The 13,595-nt window shown below is 46.6% G+C and overlaps 1 protein-coding gene across 4 annotated transcripts in view; it reads left to right on the plus strand.

Annotated features, from left to right (window-relative positions):
• Window positions 1-13,595, plus strand: part of Rbp6 (RNA-binding protein 6) — a 361,701-nt gene that overhangs the window by 222,322 nt on the left and 125,784 nt on the right. For all 4 annotated transcript variants that reach the window (XM_037433718.2, XM_037433719.2, XM_037433721.2 and 1 more), the window contains one exon: window positions 12,080-12,128. In XM_037433718.2, coding sequence (XP_037289615.1) covers window positions 12,080-12,128 — 49 coding nt within the window. The remainder of the gene's footprint in view (window positions 1-12,079; window positions 12,129-13,595) is intronic.

A 13,595-nucleotide genomic window follows, 5' to 3' on the forward strand; every position in this document is an offset into this window, starting at 1 on the left:
TGGACGCTTTCCTTCTGCAACTCAAAAAGTTATATCATTTACTTTTGACGTCTTGTTCTGATTTACCCCTCTGTTTAGCATACCTGTGTTCCCTGGAGGCTTTCTGACGTCTTACTATGGCTCTCTTAACTTCCTCATCCCACCAGTTTTTGGGTTTGTGTCTCCTTTTCCCAGTGGATTTGACTCGTACCTTAGCAAGCTCTAGCTCAAACAATTGAGTTATATTGGTGTATGTCCAGTCTGTTTTAGTATCCTTGGTGAATATTTTCTCAATCTCTTTAGTTGCTATTTCTATTTCCCTTTCTGAATAAATATTACCATGTGGTCGCTTGTAATGTGTCTTTCCCATGTTCATTTCTCTTCCAAAACTCAGCTTGATACGTTTGTGATCTCTACCTAGGCTTCTGGACCCATATTTATTCCCCTTAGACGATTATACACCTTATGTGGCATCTTTGCGTAATCTATGGTTGAGTGCAGCCTTCCCACCTTTTCTGTTTTCTGCCCTTCGCACTTCTCGGTTATGTTGCAAATTTTTAAATCATGCCTTTCACATATATCCATTATCACTCTGCATGTTCGGTCAGTATATCCATACATACTTTCTATATGTGCATTGATGTCTCCTATATAATTACCTCACACTCGTCTCCTAATTCTTCAACGTCATTTTCTATGCACTGCACAATTTTTTGGCCTTTCTCTCTGGCTTTTGCCCCTGTCCACAAGTATACAAAACCCAGGAGCGTCATCTGCCTTGCCACTTTCCCTTTTAGCCATAAATGTTCTCTACACTCCTGCTTGACCCTTTACCAGTCTGTACATTTATGAATAAATGTCCCAATACCACCCCCTTTTCTGCTGCTTTCTGTTCTGTTACAATATTCCCATGCGCAGTATTGAAAATTGGCCAAGTTGGTAACCATGCGTAGTCAGGATTGCTAGGTGGTTGCCCCATGTCCCTAAGAAGAATTTCTACAGATCCATATACCATCAGCTTCTCTTTCCTTAGCTGCTCTTCTATTTCTCCCCACTTCAACCTATTCCTGCCACCCTGCATGTTAATATACCTTACGTCTGAATTTACCCGGCCCTCGTGCCTACGTCGATTTCTCCCCCGGACTCTCCGTGTCTTAGATATTGGCGCCACTTTAGAATCGTATCTGTCTATACCACCTGTCAATGAGTTTCCCTGGTTGTTTTTATCGTTGCTAGCTATCCTCGAACCCGAAAGGCTCGCGTGCCCCCCCCCCCCCCCAAAAAAAAAAGCTACTGTGCGTCCTGCAACTCGCCAACCCACCTCATGACCTAGCCTTCTATCGAAGTAAATTCTGTCTCGTTGAAAACCACCCCACCTATGCACCTCTCTGTTGATTTCCACTACCTCAAAGCCTTTCTCTCGACTCATCTGCCATATCTCTTTGTTTGCGTCGACAACCGCTCTTTGCAGGTCGCAGTCACGCACCGGTATTTCCGGTATCGTGCATATTACTACCTGTACCCAAGGGGAAATGGCGCGCATGTCATCAACTCCTTTCGCCAGTGTGGTTGCTAGTCCTGCCGATTCTTCATTGAAGACATCGTTTAGACTGCCCGCAATTATCACGAGGTTTCGTCCATTAGCTTTAGTTGTGAGCTTTGCGCTCGATTGCCTAATGACTGCTTCCTGCTTATGCCCTGGGAACGTCCCTTTTGAAACACTCTTGTTGTCTCTAACGATCTCTTTGATTGCGTCTGCGCATCGATTTAAATTTGAGTCCCCGGCAATTATTACGTGCTCCGACTTTTCTGCCAAAGTGTCCTGCACCTGGAGGTTACTTGCGCTTGTACCGCCAACTGCTTTGTCCCCTCCCACCCCCACCCCTTCTTCGCTGAGGCTCGGTCTTGTGACCATTGAACCGGTTGAACCTGTTTTCCTTTTCTTCTCTGCCGTTCTGGGTGCCGTTTCCACGTTTCTTTACATTGGCCGCTTTTTTATTCACCTTCGCTAGGGCCTCCTCGGCTGACCTAAGCATTTCTCCCACAGCCCTCGTTTTTTCTTTCTCTGTCGCCAACGCAGTCTTCATCCTTCTTATCAGCAGTTCACTCTGAGCAACCATCACTTTCCTCATTTTTCCCTCCCCCTCACATAGCCAACATTTGACGACAGCCTCCTCAGCATTCGAGTGCGCACAAGCCTTCATTTTGAAACCCATCCCGTATCCTGAACATTTTACAGCCTTTTTAACCCTGTTTTATGATCAATTGTCCTCTTGAATGGTCCCAGTCGATAATTACAAAACGCGGCGTACGGCGACCCCTGCCCTAAGCAAAAAAAGTCTAAGCTCTACTACAAAATCTTGCGTGTTCGGCGTACGTCCACCTCTACCACGTGGTGGCAGGAGAAAAACACACACACACACACACACACACACACACACACACACACACACACACACACACACACACACACACACACACACACACACACACACACACACACACACACACACACACACACACACACACACACACTCGCTCGCTCGCTCACTCACACTCGCTCGCTCGCTCACTCACACTCGCTCACTCACACTCTCTCACTCACACTCACTCACACACTCGCTCACTCTCACACTCGCTCACTCTCACACTCTCTCACTCACACTCACTCACACACTCGCTCACTCTCACACTCTCTCACACTCACTCACACTCTCTCACACTCACTCACTCTCACACTCACTCACTCTCACACTCACACTCTCTCACACTCACTGACTCTCACACTCACACTCTCTCACACTCACTCACTCTCACACTCACTCACACTCACTCACACACTCTCTCACACTCACTCACACTCACTCACTCACACTCACTCACACACTCACACACACACTCTCACACACACTCACACACACACTCTCACACACACTCTCACACACAAAAGTGAATACCAGGTGGCTGACTCCCCCAAAAGCCGTACAATGTAGTAAGTGCTATAAAAGTTTACACTGCTGCCTTATTGATTATAAAATCAAGCTCTAAACATGCAAAAACACTTATCTGCGCAGTCGATCGGGAGCACTCGCAAAACACGTCTATCCACCGTGCCAGTCCGAACTGAACTACTGATACGCAGGGACAGCGCCGCTTTTACCACTGGCGGCTGCCGGGAATCCAGCTAGAAATAAATCGCGAACAGCACATTTCCTACATTACGTCACTGGTGAGGTCACCAAATAGAAGGAAAGGACGAAAACCCGAGGAATGAAGGATTGCCGCGGAAGCTCTCCTTTCCCACTTCGCATGCAAGCGGAATGCGTGCGTGCCTTTTTTCAGGTCCGCTGGCCGCTTGGGCGATGCGGTCATTCGTGAAATTTTGTTACCTATTTTCTTATTTGCTCGTATGTTCTATGGAGGCTTCTCTTTCGTCACTTCTCTGGAAGTGACGAAAGCTCAGCTGACCAATTTCACAATAATACAAGACTCGATCGACACAAATACAAGGAACTTTTTTATTTCACGTTTTTATAAAAAAATAAAACAGGGAAATACACGCAGTGTGATAGTGTCAATCTATGAAAGTATCTTTAATTTACAACTGACATATGACCATAATGAGCAAACATTGAATTTAGAATATCCGAACCAATGCAAATATTATGAACAATCACGAAATGACACGCCGATCGTATTTGACACTATTACGTTTGTTGTGACGGCGCACATAGTTTTCTCGCAGAAATTGAGTACCAAATAAGACAAGTTCAGAGGTACGGAGAGGCTTGAAGTCATAATTTTTTTTTTTCAGAAAGTCGCTGCAAACAATGTTTCGGCAAGATTACTTGTCCTCGTCAGGACAACAGCGAAAGAAAAGTTCACTTGTCAAGATGTTGGCTCCAGTTACATTTCCTGTACTTATTTATAGAAGCATTTAATGCATCACATGCATTTGAGGGACGCCCCGCCGAGGTGGTCTAGTGGCTAAGGTACTCGGCTGCTGGCCTCCAGGTCACGGAATCGAATCCCGGCTGCGTTTTTCATGGAGGCGAAAGTGCTGTAGGCCCGTGTGCTCAGATGTGGGTTCACGTAAAAAAACTCCAGGTGGCCGAAATTTCCGGAGCCCTTCACTACGTCGTCTCTCATATAAAAGTGGTAGTTTTGAGAAGTAAAACCCCACACATATACCTATTTGCATTTGAGTGACGGTATTGAAAGTAAAGACTCACAAAGCTTCAGACCGCGGCTGTACATGAATTTCATGAACAGGAAGGAGCCTTTATTTTCTTAACACGATTTGAATTATATACGGGCCAAAAGTAACAAAAGCGAAATCTATGCAGCCGGGCCAACATAAATTCAAGTATTTCATTTAACTCGTTGTTCTGACAGTAGCTTGGCTGCCGTCTTAATCAATTGGACCAGAGACACTGCATTTCTGTCAATCCTGTCAAGCTTGCATAGAACTGGGTTTACTCTTGTACTTATGCAAAATCAATTCCTGCTCACAAAATGTATCGAAGTACTTGTGGTGATTCGTTGCCACTAAGAAACCTCAAAAAGTTTCTTGGAATTAGAAATCCCCGGTTAAAATGCGAGACAGATTTTGCGATTTACCGTTCGATGCGGCGTGCGGCGCCATGATGCGGCAGCCGGAGTGGTGACGTTTCGTGACGTATCATCGCTTCGCACCGCCGCGTAGCCGGTGCGGCGAGCATCAAACCAGCCAGATATTCTTGTCACCGCATCACACCGCCGCATGGCCACAGCCAATCGCAGTGCGAGCAGACGAGTGCCGTCACGCCGTTGGTGGCGCCATCTCCCTGTCGCCACTCCCATCACCCATGGTCCAGGCCAGTTCAGGCGAGTCGGTGGACTGGTGCGAGCGTTGACTTGCTGACATTGCCGCTTGCGGTGGCGGGACAAACGTCGAGTACATTTCCCTTGTGACGTGAAATTATTCCAGATTGAAATAAATTGATGTTTCAAGCGTGCCATTTCTGCAAGACAACGCCCGCTTTGAAACCGATAGCGAGAGCGGAGATCGTGAGCAGCGAAGCAAGGTCATTTCGCAGGTAAACACGGCTACATCAGCGTTGTGGGCGGGCTCGCGTCGCTTCCGCCTTTGCTCTTCACATCGATGACATCTAGAAAGTAATAGCGTATGCTAAAGCATTAAATACGAGTGCAAAGCTGAATACTGTTGTCAAAAACAAGCGCTCCATGACGATCTTGCGTATGAATGGCGTAAGGGACGGCCGGCGCCTGCCATGCTAGGCTTACCTGTCGGAGTCGTGAATAATGAGCTGTTACCGCTGTTGTGACGTGCTTGTCGTTCATGAAGGTGTTTTATTATCCATAATTTTTTAGAGAACGAAGCGTGGCTGTGCATTGTTGTTTGTTTTGAGCTTCATAACGAGGATAACAAAATCGTCCGCCCGCGCGTGCTGAGGCGCCCCATGAGGGTGGAGTCTGCCGATGATGGCTCCCATCGCCCCCGTGTGTGCCAAAACGTCGCATGCGGCACACCGCACCATGCGACACGTCTGTCTCGCGCTTAACACACTGCAGAACAGCAAAAAACTTTTGTTGCCCGATGTCGTCATCTTCGTCGAGTCTATTGCTCGGCGTAGCTCGCTGTGGCTTCCGTTCTCTTCCCGCCATAACTTGACGTTTTCAGTTGGCATGCCAGTCGAGCGAAATAACTGAACGCGACCCAACTATTGATATCGCTGAGCGAGTGGCGAGAAGGAGCAGAGGCGAGCGCTGCAAAGTCATGTCAACCGTGCACTTCCCGCGCTTCGCCTGATTTTAAACTCACAAAATAAGAAGTAAAATAAAAGCGACACATAAGCAACAGCAAAGTTGTTTACAGTGGCATCGAGTTTCTTTATTCGTAAAAAAACTTGTCAAAGCCGATAATTGCGAATATCCACATCAACCTCGCTCCGTTCAACCAGATCTTGGGATGCCCGGCAACCGCTGCGATGTTCCTTGAAACCGAAACTAGCGCTGAGTTTCCGGGCCCTTCCTGGAGCATATCGGCGGCGTCTTATGGAATGGCGTCGCTTTCTGTGTTTTATATCGAGAAGTGAAACTGCTGCCTCATTCCTGGAACGTTCCGCTGCCGTGTCTTGTCTACTTTCGTGCAACCATGTTTTCCTTGCAAGTATGAAACAATTCGCCTAGCATGCAGCACGTTTTCCAGTATCAGATATCTCCGACGGCACTAAAGATGTAAAAATGGTAAGTCACATCCCTTAATTAACACGTCTGAAACTTGGTTTTGCTTTTACAAGGACCTCGCCAAACGATAGCATATCTCTATTTACCTCAAATTGCTGATTGATATTTCTCTAATTCGTGGTGTTGCAAATGTTTGACAACTATATTTCCCAATTTGCGTGTGTCACTTTTGCGCTGCAACGTTCCTTCTCCTCAATATTGACTGTGAATGAGGCCTTTCCGGAGTCCGTGGATTTTTTTTTCTTCCTTAAAATCCTCGGAATGCTATTGAAGCGCACTCGTTAAGATTCCATTTGTTCGTTTACTTTCATTGGTTAACAGAATTGTTAGCTCTGCATTACGTCCTCGGCTGATATCCGAGTTCGTAGAGTTCATTTCGCACACTGCTATTGAGGGCGTCGCAACACTGTTGCCTCATTGGGTTTTGGCAGTCAGCATTTATCTCATGATGCTGGTTTATAGCGTGGGGACAAAAACGTCTGGACGACGTGTGGGTGCCGCTGAATAAATTGATTGATATGTGGGGTTTAACGTCCCAAAACCACCATATGATTATGAGAGACGCCGTAGTGAAAGGCTCCGGAAATTTCCACCACCTGGGGTTCTTTAACGTGCACCCAAATCTGAGCACATGGGCCTACAACATTTCCGCCTCCATGGGAAATGCAGCCGGGATTCGATCCCGCGACCTGCGGGTCAGCAGCCGAGTACCTTAGCCACTAGACCGCCGCTGAATAAATAACTATATATAACCATTACTTGTGCTAATCTCCAGCCAGTTTACATACGACGGACAACTGGTGTAATGGCTGTGATCAAGTGCCGCCTTGTGTACATCTGCAAAGTTCTTCAGTCGGCTTCTTTCTTTTTAACCAAGTAGAATGGAACGAAAAAAGAAAGAAAAAAAAGCACGTCAGTGCTGTCTTGTAATTTTTTGCATCTAGTGAATAGGAAGCCCCGGGCGTTTTAATCAGAATGCGCGAGTGTTCCTTCTCGGCGTCCTGTGTGCGCCCGCTGCTCGCAACTTCCAAAAGGCATATGAGAATTTCCTCTTGAGAAATGCGCGCCGCCGGGGAATTTAATATATACGATATTAGGGCTTCTCTGGGAGAGGATTTCAGGCTCCTTTGGTTTCTGCCGCGGGCACCGAAACAACAGCCGCGGTAATTGCGTTTGTCACGTGACTTGTTCATCGATGACGACGGGGCGTCTACTTTTCTCGCAGAACAGGTGTCGTCGCCTAAATTTCAGTCTCGCTTCGATGGGCGCCGGGGTGCCCCTACAGCCAAGGCACCAACAGCAGGGGGGCCTTCTCTCAGAAATGCTTACGGTGGTCACCATTTAATTAATCGCTGTAATTAAAATTAATTGCCGGTGTGCACCCGACCACTTTCACCTTCTCTTAACCGCGCGGCGCGAACTCCTGCCGCCATAATCTGCAAACTTTCTTGCACTACAGTGGTTCCTTTTCTCACTACTTCAACTCGTCTGCGAAATGATCTTGCACACACTTTTTCATTGCTGCGCATTACTTCTTTACCTGAATTGCGGAAGTAATATGTGTATACGCTCCAATGTTACAGTCTCCTTGCATAGCGGACCTTGATTTTTAGTAATACCTATTGTTTCTTTAGTCAAGTATAGTGCACCATCATATCCGCTGTGGTGGCCTATACGATGTTCGGCTGCAAACGCGAAAGACGCTCGGCCATGGAAGCGACACTTCGGCGGTTGAGGCGTAATACTATAGGCCCTGCGCAACTGGTTATGTTGAATTGTCTGAATGCATCACATGTGTGCAGCCCGTAAGCAGCAATGAGAGGATAGGCAATCCCGAATTGTGGTCGGGAAGCAGATATACAACTAAGGAGATGAGAACGCTCTACTCGGACAGGCTAGTAGCGCCTTCTTCTGCGACGTCCTGGCTATGGCGTTTTCTTCCTTCTGACAAAGTAGGCTTGTCTAACTTGTTGAGAGCGTTGCCACCGACTGCCTCTGTATATACTGCGAGGCATCGCTCAGAACATGTTGAATGGTTTTTATACGTCGCCGCAGTGATCACAGGGGGCGGTATCAGCCATCCCTATGCGAACGGAACACGCTTGAGTAAATGGAACACCCAATCATGATCAAGGCAAGATGCTAGCAGCACTTCGGCGGAGCCTTGAAGCAAGGCTGAAGGTCGGATTAAGGGAATGTAATCGTGTGTGTGTAAAACGCGGCTTTTTATAATCTCACGTGGTGCAGTGTCGGGTGAGCATGCGGAGGTTTCGTGCAACGTCGGTCCCGGCTATAAGCGGAATGTAAGATCATCGCCAATAATCCCAGGATTTCTTGGTAAGCATTCGAATTTAATTTAGGGCTTTTTCTCAAGGATGAGGTGTAACTTTTCTGATAAGGACGTCTTGAAGGACTACTTCGCTCATTCTATGCAGGGAAAAAATTGCGCTATAATAGAAAAGGACACCAGAAAAAAGACACTTGAACAGATCGAGCGCAAACTCTTTTTATTGACTGTAGAGCGCCGGTTAAATAGAGGAATTGAACACAGCAGCGCAGACGCGCCGAGGAATCTCACGTTCTAAAGTACTTTATTCATTAAAAAAATGGCCCCGTATCTGCTTGTTACACTGCAAATGTCGTCGAAAGACGATAGTCTTGCGTCTGGAGAGAGTGAACAAAACGTTTATTTGATGTTCTGCGCAAGAAAATTGGTGAATGGTATTTCGGGTGTACTGCGTCAGAGTACTTCGAGCGTGCAGCGGAGGCGAATAAGCGCATCAAGTCACGTCACAAGTGAGACATGAGCGCCATCTGGCAGTTCTTTTTGGAAAACAAAGCAGGTGGCCCTGAGACGGGTGTGCGCGCTTGTCTCAGAGGTGATAAGGTTTAGAACGCAAGGCGACGGGTAGGTGCCGCCACCATATCGTCTTAGCAAAGCGTTATCACTTGCCGTTTCGTGCAAGCGTTGCATTATCAACGCAGCGGGATGAACGCTACAGTCCATTGAATTACAAATGCATGCCTTTTCTATTATAAATGCACGCATACAGAATATCGACGTGTTGTTATGGTGCCTCAGATATGCGCAATCATCGCTTTTTAATTGACATACGCATAACTATGAACTTGAGCAATAGTGGTGGGCGCCGCGGATGTGGTCCGCCGTTTGGGGATTGTTTGGTGTCATTTGGGGTAACGTTAAGAGGCAGACAGACATACAAATGTATAGACAGACAAGCAGACCAAAATTTTTGCGGCGAAAGTCCCCAAGAAAGGCTATCGTCTTCAAAAGGAGACTTCTGCACCGTAGATCGATACCGAGGCCTCACTTTCACAGATATCACGTATCAAGTTTATAAAGAACGCTTCCGAAACCTCACGAGCACACGTGTTATTGCTATGTACCCGTATCTGATAGTCTGTTATTTTAGTCTAAAGCTAAAGCAGTGGCATTTTATAAGGACATCGAGCTAATAAAACTTGCGAATGCAATTCAAGGAAGTGAATCCGGCACCTTGCCATTGTATTTAGTGCTAAAAACGCATAAAGTATGAGTTCGCTTTCGCACTATTGTGAGGGAAAAGGGCTCATGGCAGCGCCAGGCTTGCATTTTTTCACGAAAATGCCGGAATCGGCTGAGTGCGAATATGCATTCGCGGCGAACAATTCAATGGAAGTTTTGCGGCTTTTTGAAGACAGTTTCGCCTGCGCTGACAGTCTCAGTGGATTTACAAGATCTGCTTTATTCCGTTCCCCATTTTCAACTTTCCTAAGTCTGTTATGGACTGCATTTCACGGAATGAGCTTTTGGTTTTCATAATTATACGGGTCTGAGTGTTGATAATTTTATGTCGCTTTTAGACTTTTATCTGAAACAAACTTGCATAGGTTTTGACAAGAGTTTGTGCCTGCAAAGAGAAAGAACTTGTATTGGTTCCTGTGTGGCCTCTGTTTTGTGCAACATCTTTTAGCCTATATTGACCAGGGTGTGCTTGAGGCGTTTAAAAGCGACTGAGTGTTAAAAATGTTCACGTACGTGTACGACTTGCTGGTAGTTTTGGACAAACAAATGATAATTGGGACAACAAAGTTTTATCGAAGTTTAACAAGCATGGGAGTGGTTTTACTTACAAGCTACCGCAGGAACGATGGAGGCGGAAATGTTGTAGGCCCGTGTGCTGAGATTTGGGCGCACGTTAAAGAACCCCAGGTGGTCGAAATTTCCGGAGCCCTCCACTACGGCGTCTCTCATAATCATATGGTGGTTTTGGGACGTTAAACCCCACAAATCAATAAATCGAGCTACCGCAGGAAGGAACGCTTCAGTCCTGAGATTTTAAGCTCATAATCAATCATCAGCATGCTTGGTATGCGTCCTGTCCGTGCGCTAGAAAGAAGCCTTTACCATACAAATCTTCACATTCGAAGGTAGTTAGGAAGGCGATTGCGTCAATGTGTTTGGAGTCTGCGTTGGTGATGTCGTGCTCGCATGCGAGGCTGGCCAGCTTCCGTGCTCAGATTGGACTACTAAAGGCAGCCGGGTTCCCGCTGTCTCTGCCTCGGGGTGTCTCTGAAACCTTGCTGAAGAAGCTATAAGGGCACCCGTGGAAGCCGCGGCTGAAAGACTCGTTCATTGGGCGTGAGAATCCGATAGTGTTAGCTTATTTACAGTGGGGTGTACACACAACCTGATGAAGGCTGCCAATTGCCACAGTGTCGGCATGGTGTTTCTGCACCTTAGAAGCTTTCGAGGTTGTGGCCACGAATTTTTAGCGGCCAAGAGCGCACTAGTCTGTGTAGCAAGAAGCATGCCAACCCGGTGGTGCTATTTGGGAGTGGTATACGAGATTCTTTCGGCAAATCTTATGTGGGCGAAACAATCCACTGCGCGCACGTGAACACCAGTTGTCGATCGAAAATGATGAAATGGCTGATTTGCCTGCTCACTGCGCAGCCTGTGGATATGAAGCACGATTTCAACCATCTAAGATGCTGTGACGTAGCGAAAACTCGTGTTCTCGTGAGGCTTTCGAAGCGTTCAGCAACATGAAAAGTGATAGCTGTGTAAGTGATGTCTCGGTGTCCTTTTTGAAGAATAAGGTGTGCTAGCACGTCCTGTTCCTCGGCGCGTCTGCGCATCTATGTTCGGTTTCACCATTTAAATATAGTCAATAAAAACAATTGGTAGTTTGCGCTTGATCTGTTTTGAAAGGTTCCTTCTTTGTGGTCAGTTTTGTTTTTATTTTAGCGCAAATTTTTTTCTGCATGTGGCTTCTCTGCAACCTCAAATGCGAGCTGTCAACGAAGACCATGGCAGTCGTCTCCAGCAGGAGCTAGTCCACCTACCTGTCACTTGTTCATAATGAGCAGCATCGCGGCTCGAAGCGCTGTAAATGCTGCTTACCTCAATATTATTGGGTGGGCTATCCTTAGTTTGTTCACGAATGTATATGATAGCGTGAGCTCTTCTTAACAAGGCGAACACTCACATTTAATGAAACCGTCATTATCAGCCTACAACACAGCCACTGCCTGTCCGTGGCGTCTTGTCATTTTTATTCCTACTTAATGGGTCATTCTGAACCACTTATTATAGAATGCGATCACGTTATACTTGAATGGTGTCGCAACGGCTCACTACGCATTCGTGGCAATAATAGAATAACTCTTACCTGCTTGTATGAGTTTCACATTGCATTACGTTTCCGCAAATGTTACCGAGTGTGAAAAAGAGAAGCACCTGCCCGAATTCATCACTTCGATTTTTTAGTGACCATTGTTATGCCAATTTGTTGTATGCCTCTTTACTGATTGACCTTTAATCGCAGTGCATTTTCTTCTCTCGCAGATAGAAGATGCGATGCTGATGTTCGACAAACAGACCAACAGGCACCGGGGTATGTTATTTCAGAATATTTTTCTCTCTCTAGAAGGTGTCGCCGAAATGAAACGACTAAACACGGTACTGCTTCTCACAGTTAGGCATAAGCGGCAGGATGTTCGAGTCACTCGACAAGCCGCACATTGTGCGTGATGCTCTATCCCGATCATTCGTGCTGGGAACTGCAGTACCACAAAATGGTGGGCTCAGTTGAACGCTTTTTATCGTAAAAATGAACTCGTTGCGTCTTTGCATCCCACGAACTATACTTTATTCTGCATATGTTTATGATACCATGAGGATTTTACACTAGAAACCAAGACTATAAAGCAGAGTAAGGGTCGTAAACCACGGGTAAATTGTGAATGCATAAAAAGAAATAAACAACAAATAAGACTGTTGAAAAACGTTTTTCAGCAGCAGACTAGACACCGACTTCAAAATATTCAAGCAATATAGGAATAAACTAACCTCGTTTCTTAGAAGGGAAGAGAACAGATATCTGCATGACCAGTTTCGCAAGGAGTACTGTGATGCAGCAGAAGATGCGCGGAAAAAAAAACTCAGGAAGGAGGAAGGAAGCAACAAAAAGGGAGAAGGCAGGGAGGTTAACCAGAAAGACATCTGGTTGGCTACCCTACACTGGGGGATTAAGGAAGGGGACAAGAAAGACGAGAAAGAGGGAAGAGAGGGAAAAAAGGGGGTGGGGGAGAGACTGACAGTAATTTCACTGCAGCGTGTAGAACTCTACCGCATGTCAGAGGCGTTCACACAAGCCTGTCTTTCTCAGGAAACACAGCAGGGCTTTCACTGCCTTGTGGGCTGTCGAGGCATGTGTTCGTTGCTGTAATAGCACCTGCACAGAAAGAGGCCGATCATCCAGTCGCCGCATTGCGTTGGCAAGTACTTGTCTATCTGACGCAAATCGAGGACAATGACACAGCAGGTCTTCGATATTTTCGTCGGTGCCGCAAACATCGCACGCCGCACTGTCAGTAATTCCGATTAACGTGGTATAAGCTTTCGTGAAAGCAACTCCCAGCCAAAGGCGATAGAGAAGCGAAGCTTCACGTCGATGTAGGCCGGGTGGAGGCCGGAGTTGTAGTGAAGGGTCGAGCTCGTGCAGTCGTGTACGTCGTATGCTTGGTGTGTTCCACTCAGTCAGTGTGAGACTGCGGGCCAGTTGACGAATCTTCCTCGCCGCATCCGCTCTTGAAAGCGGTATCAGAACGCTGTTCGCTTCTTTATGGGACGTGCGAGCAGCATGATCTGCAGAATCATTGCCGCCTATACCACTATGCCCAGGTAACCACTGAAAGACGATGTCATGGCCTTTTTGTATTAACAGGTGGTGAAGTTTCACGGTTTGGTAGGTCAACTGGTCGTGGCATCCGCGTCGGAGAACTGATATCAGGCACTGTAACGCTGGTTTTGAGTCAGAAAACACAGCCCATTTACCTGGTCTTTCTTCTGAGTTGATGAG

This window comes from Rhipicephalus microplus, chromosome 3, assembly GCF_043290135.1.
Source record: "Rhipicephalus microplus isolate Deutch F79 chromosome 3, USDA_Rmic, whole genome shotgun sequence".
NCBI lineage: Eukaryota > Metazoa > Arthropoda > Arachnida > Ixodida > Ixodidae > Rhipicephalus > Rhipicephalus microplus.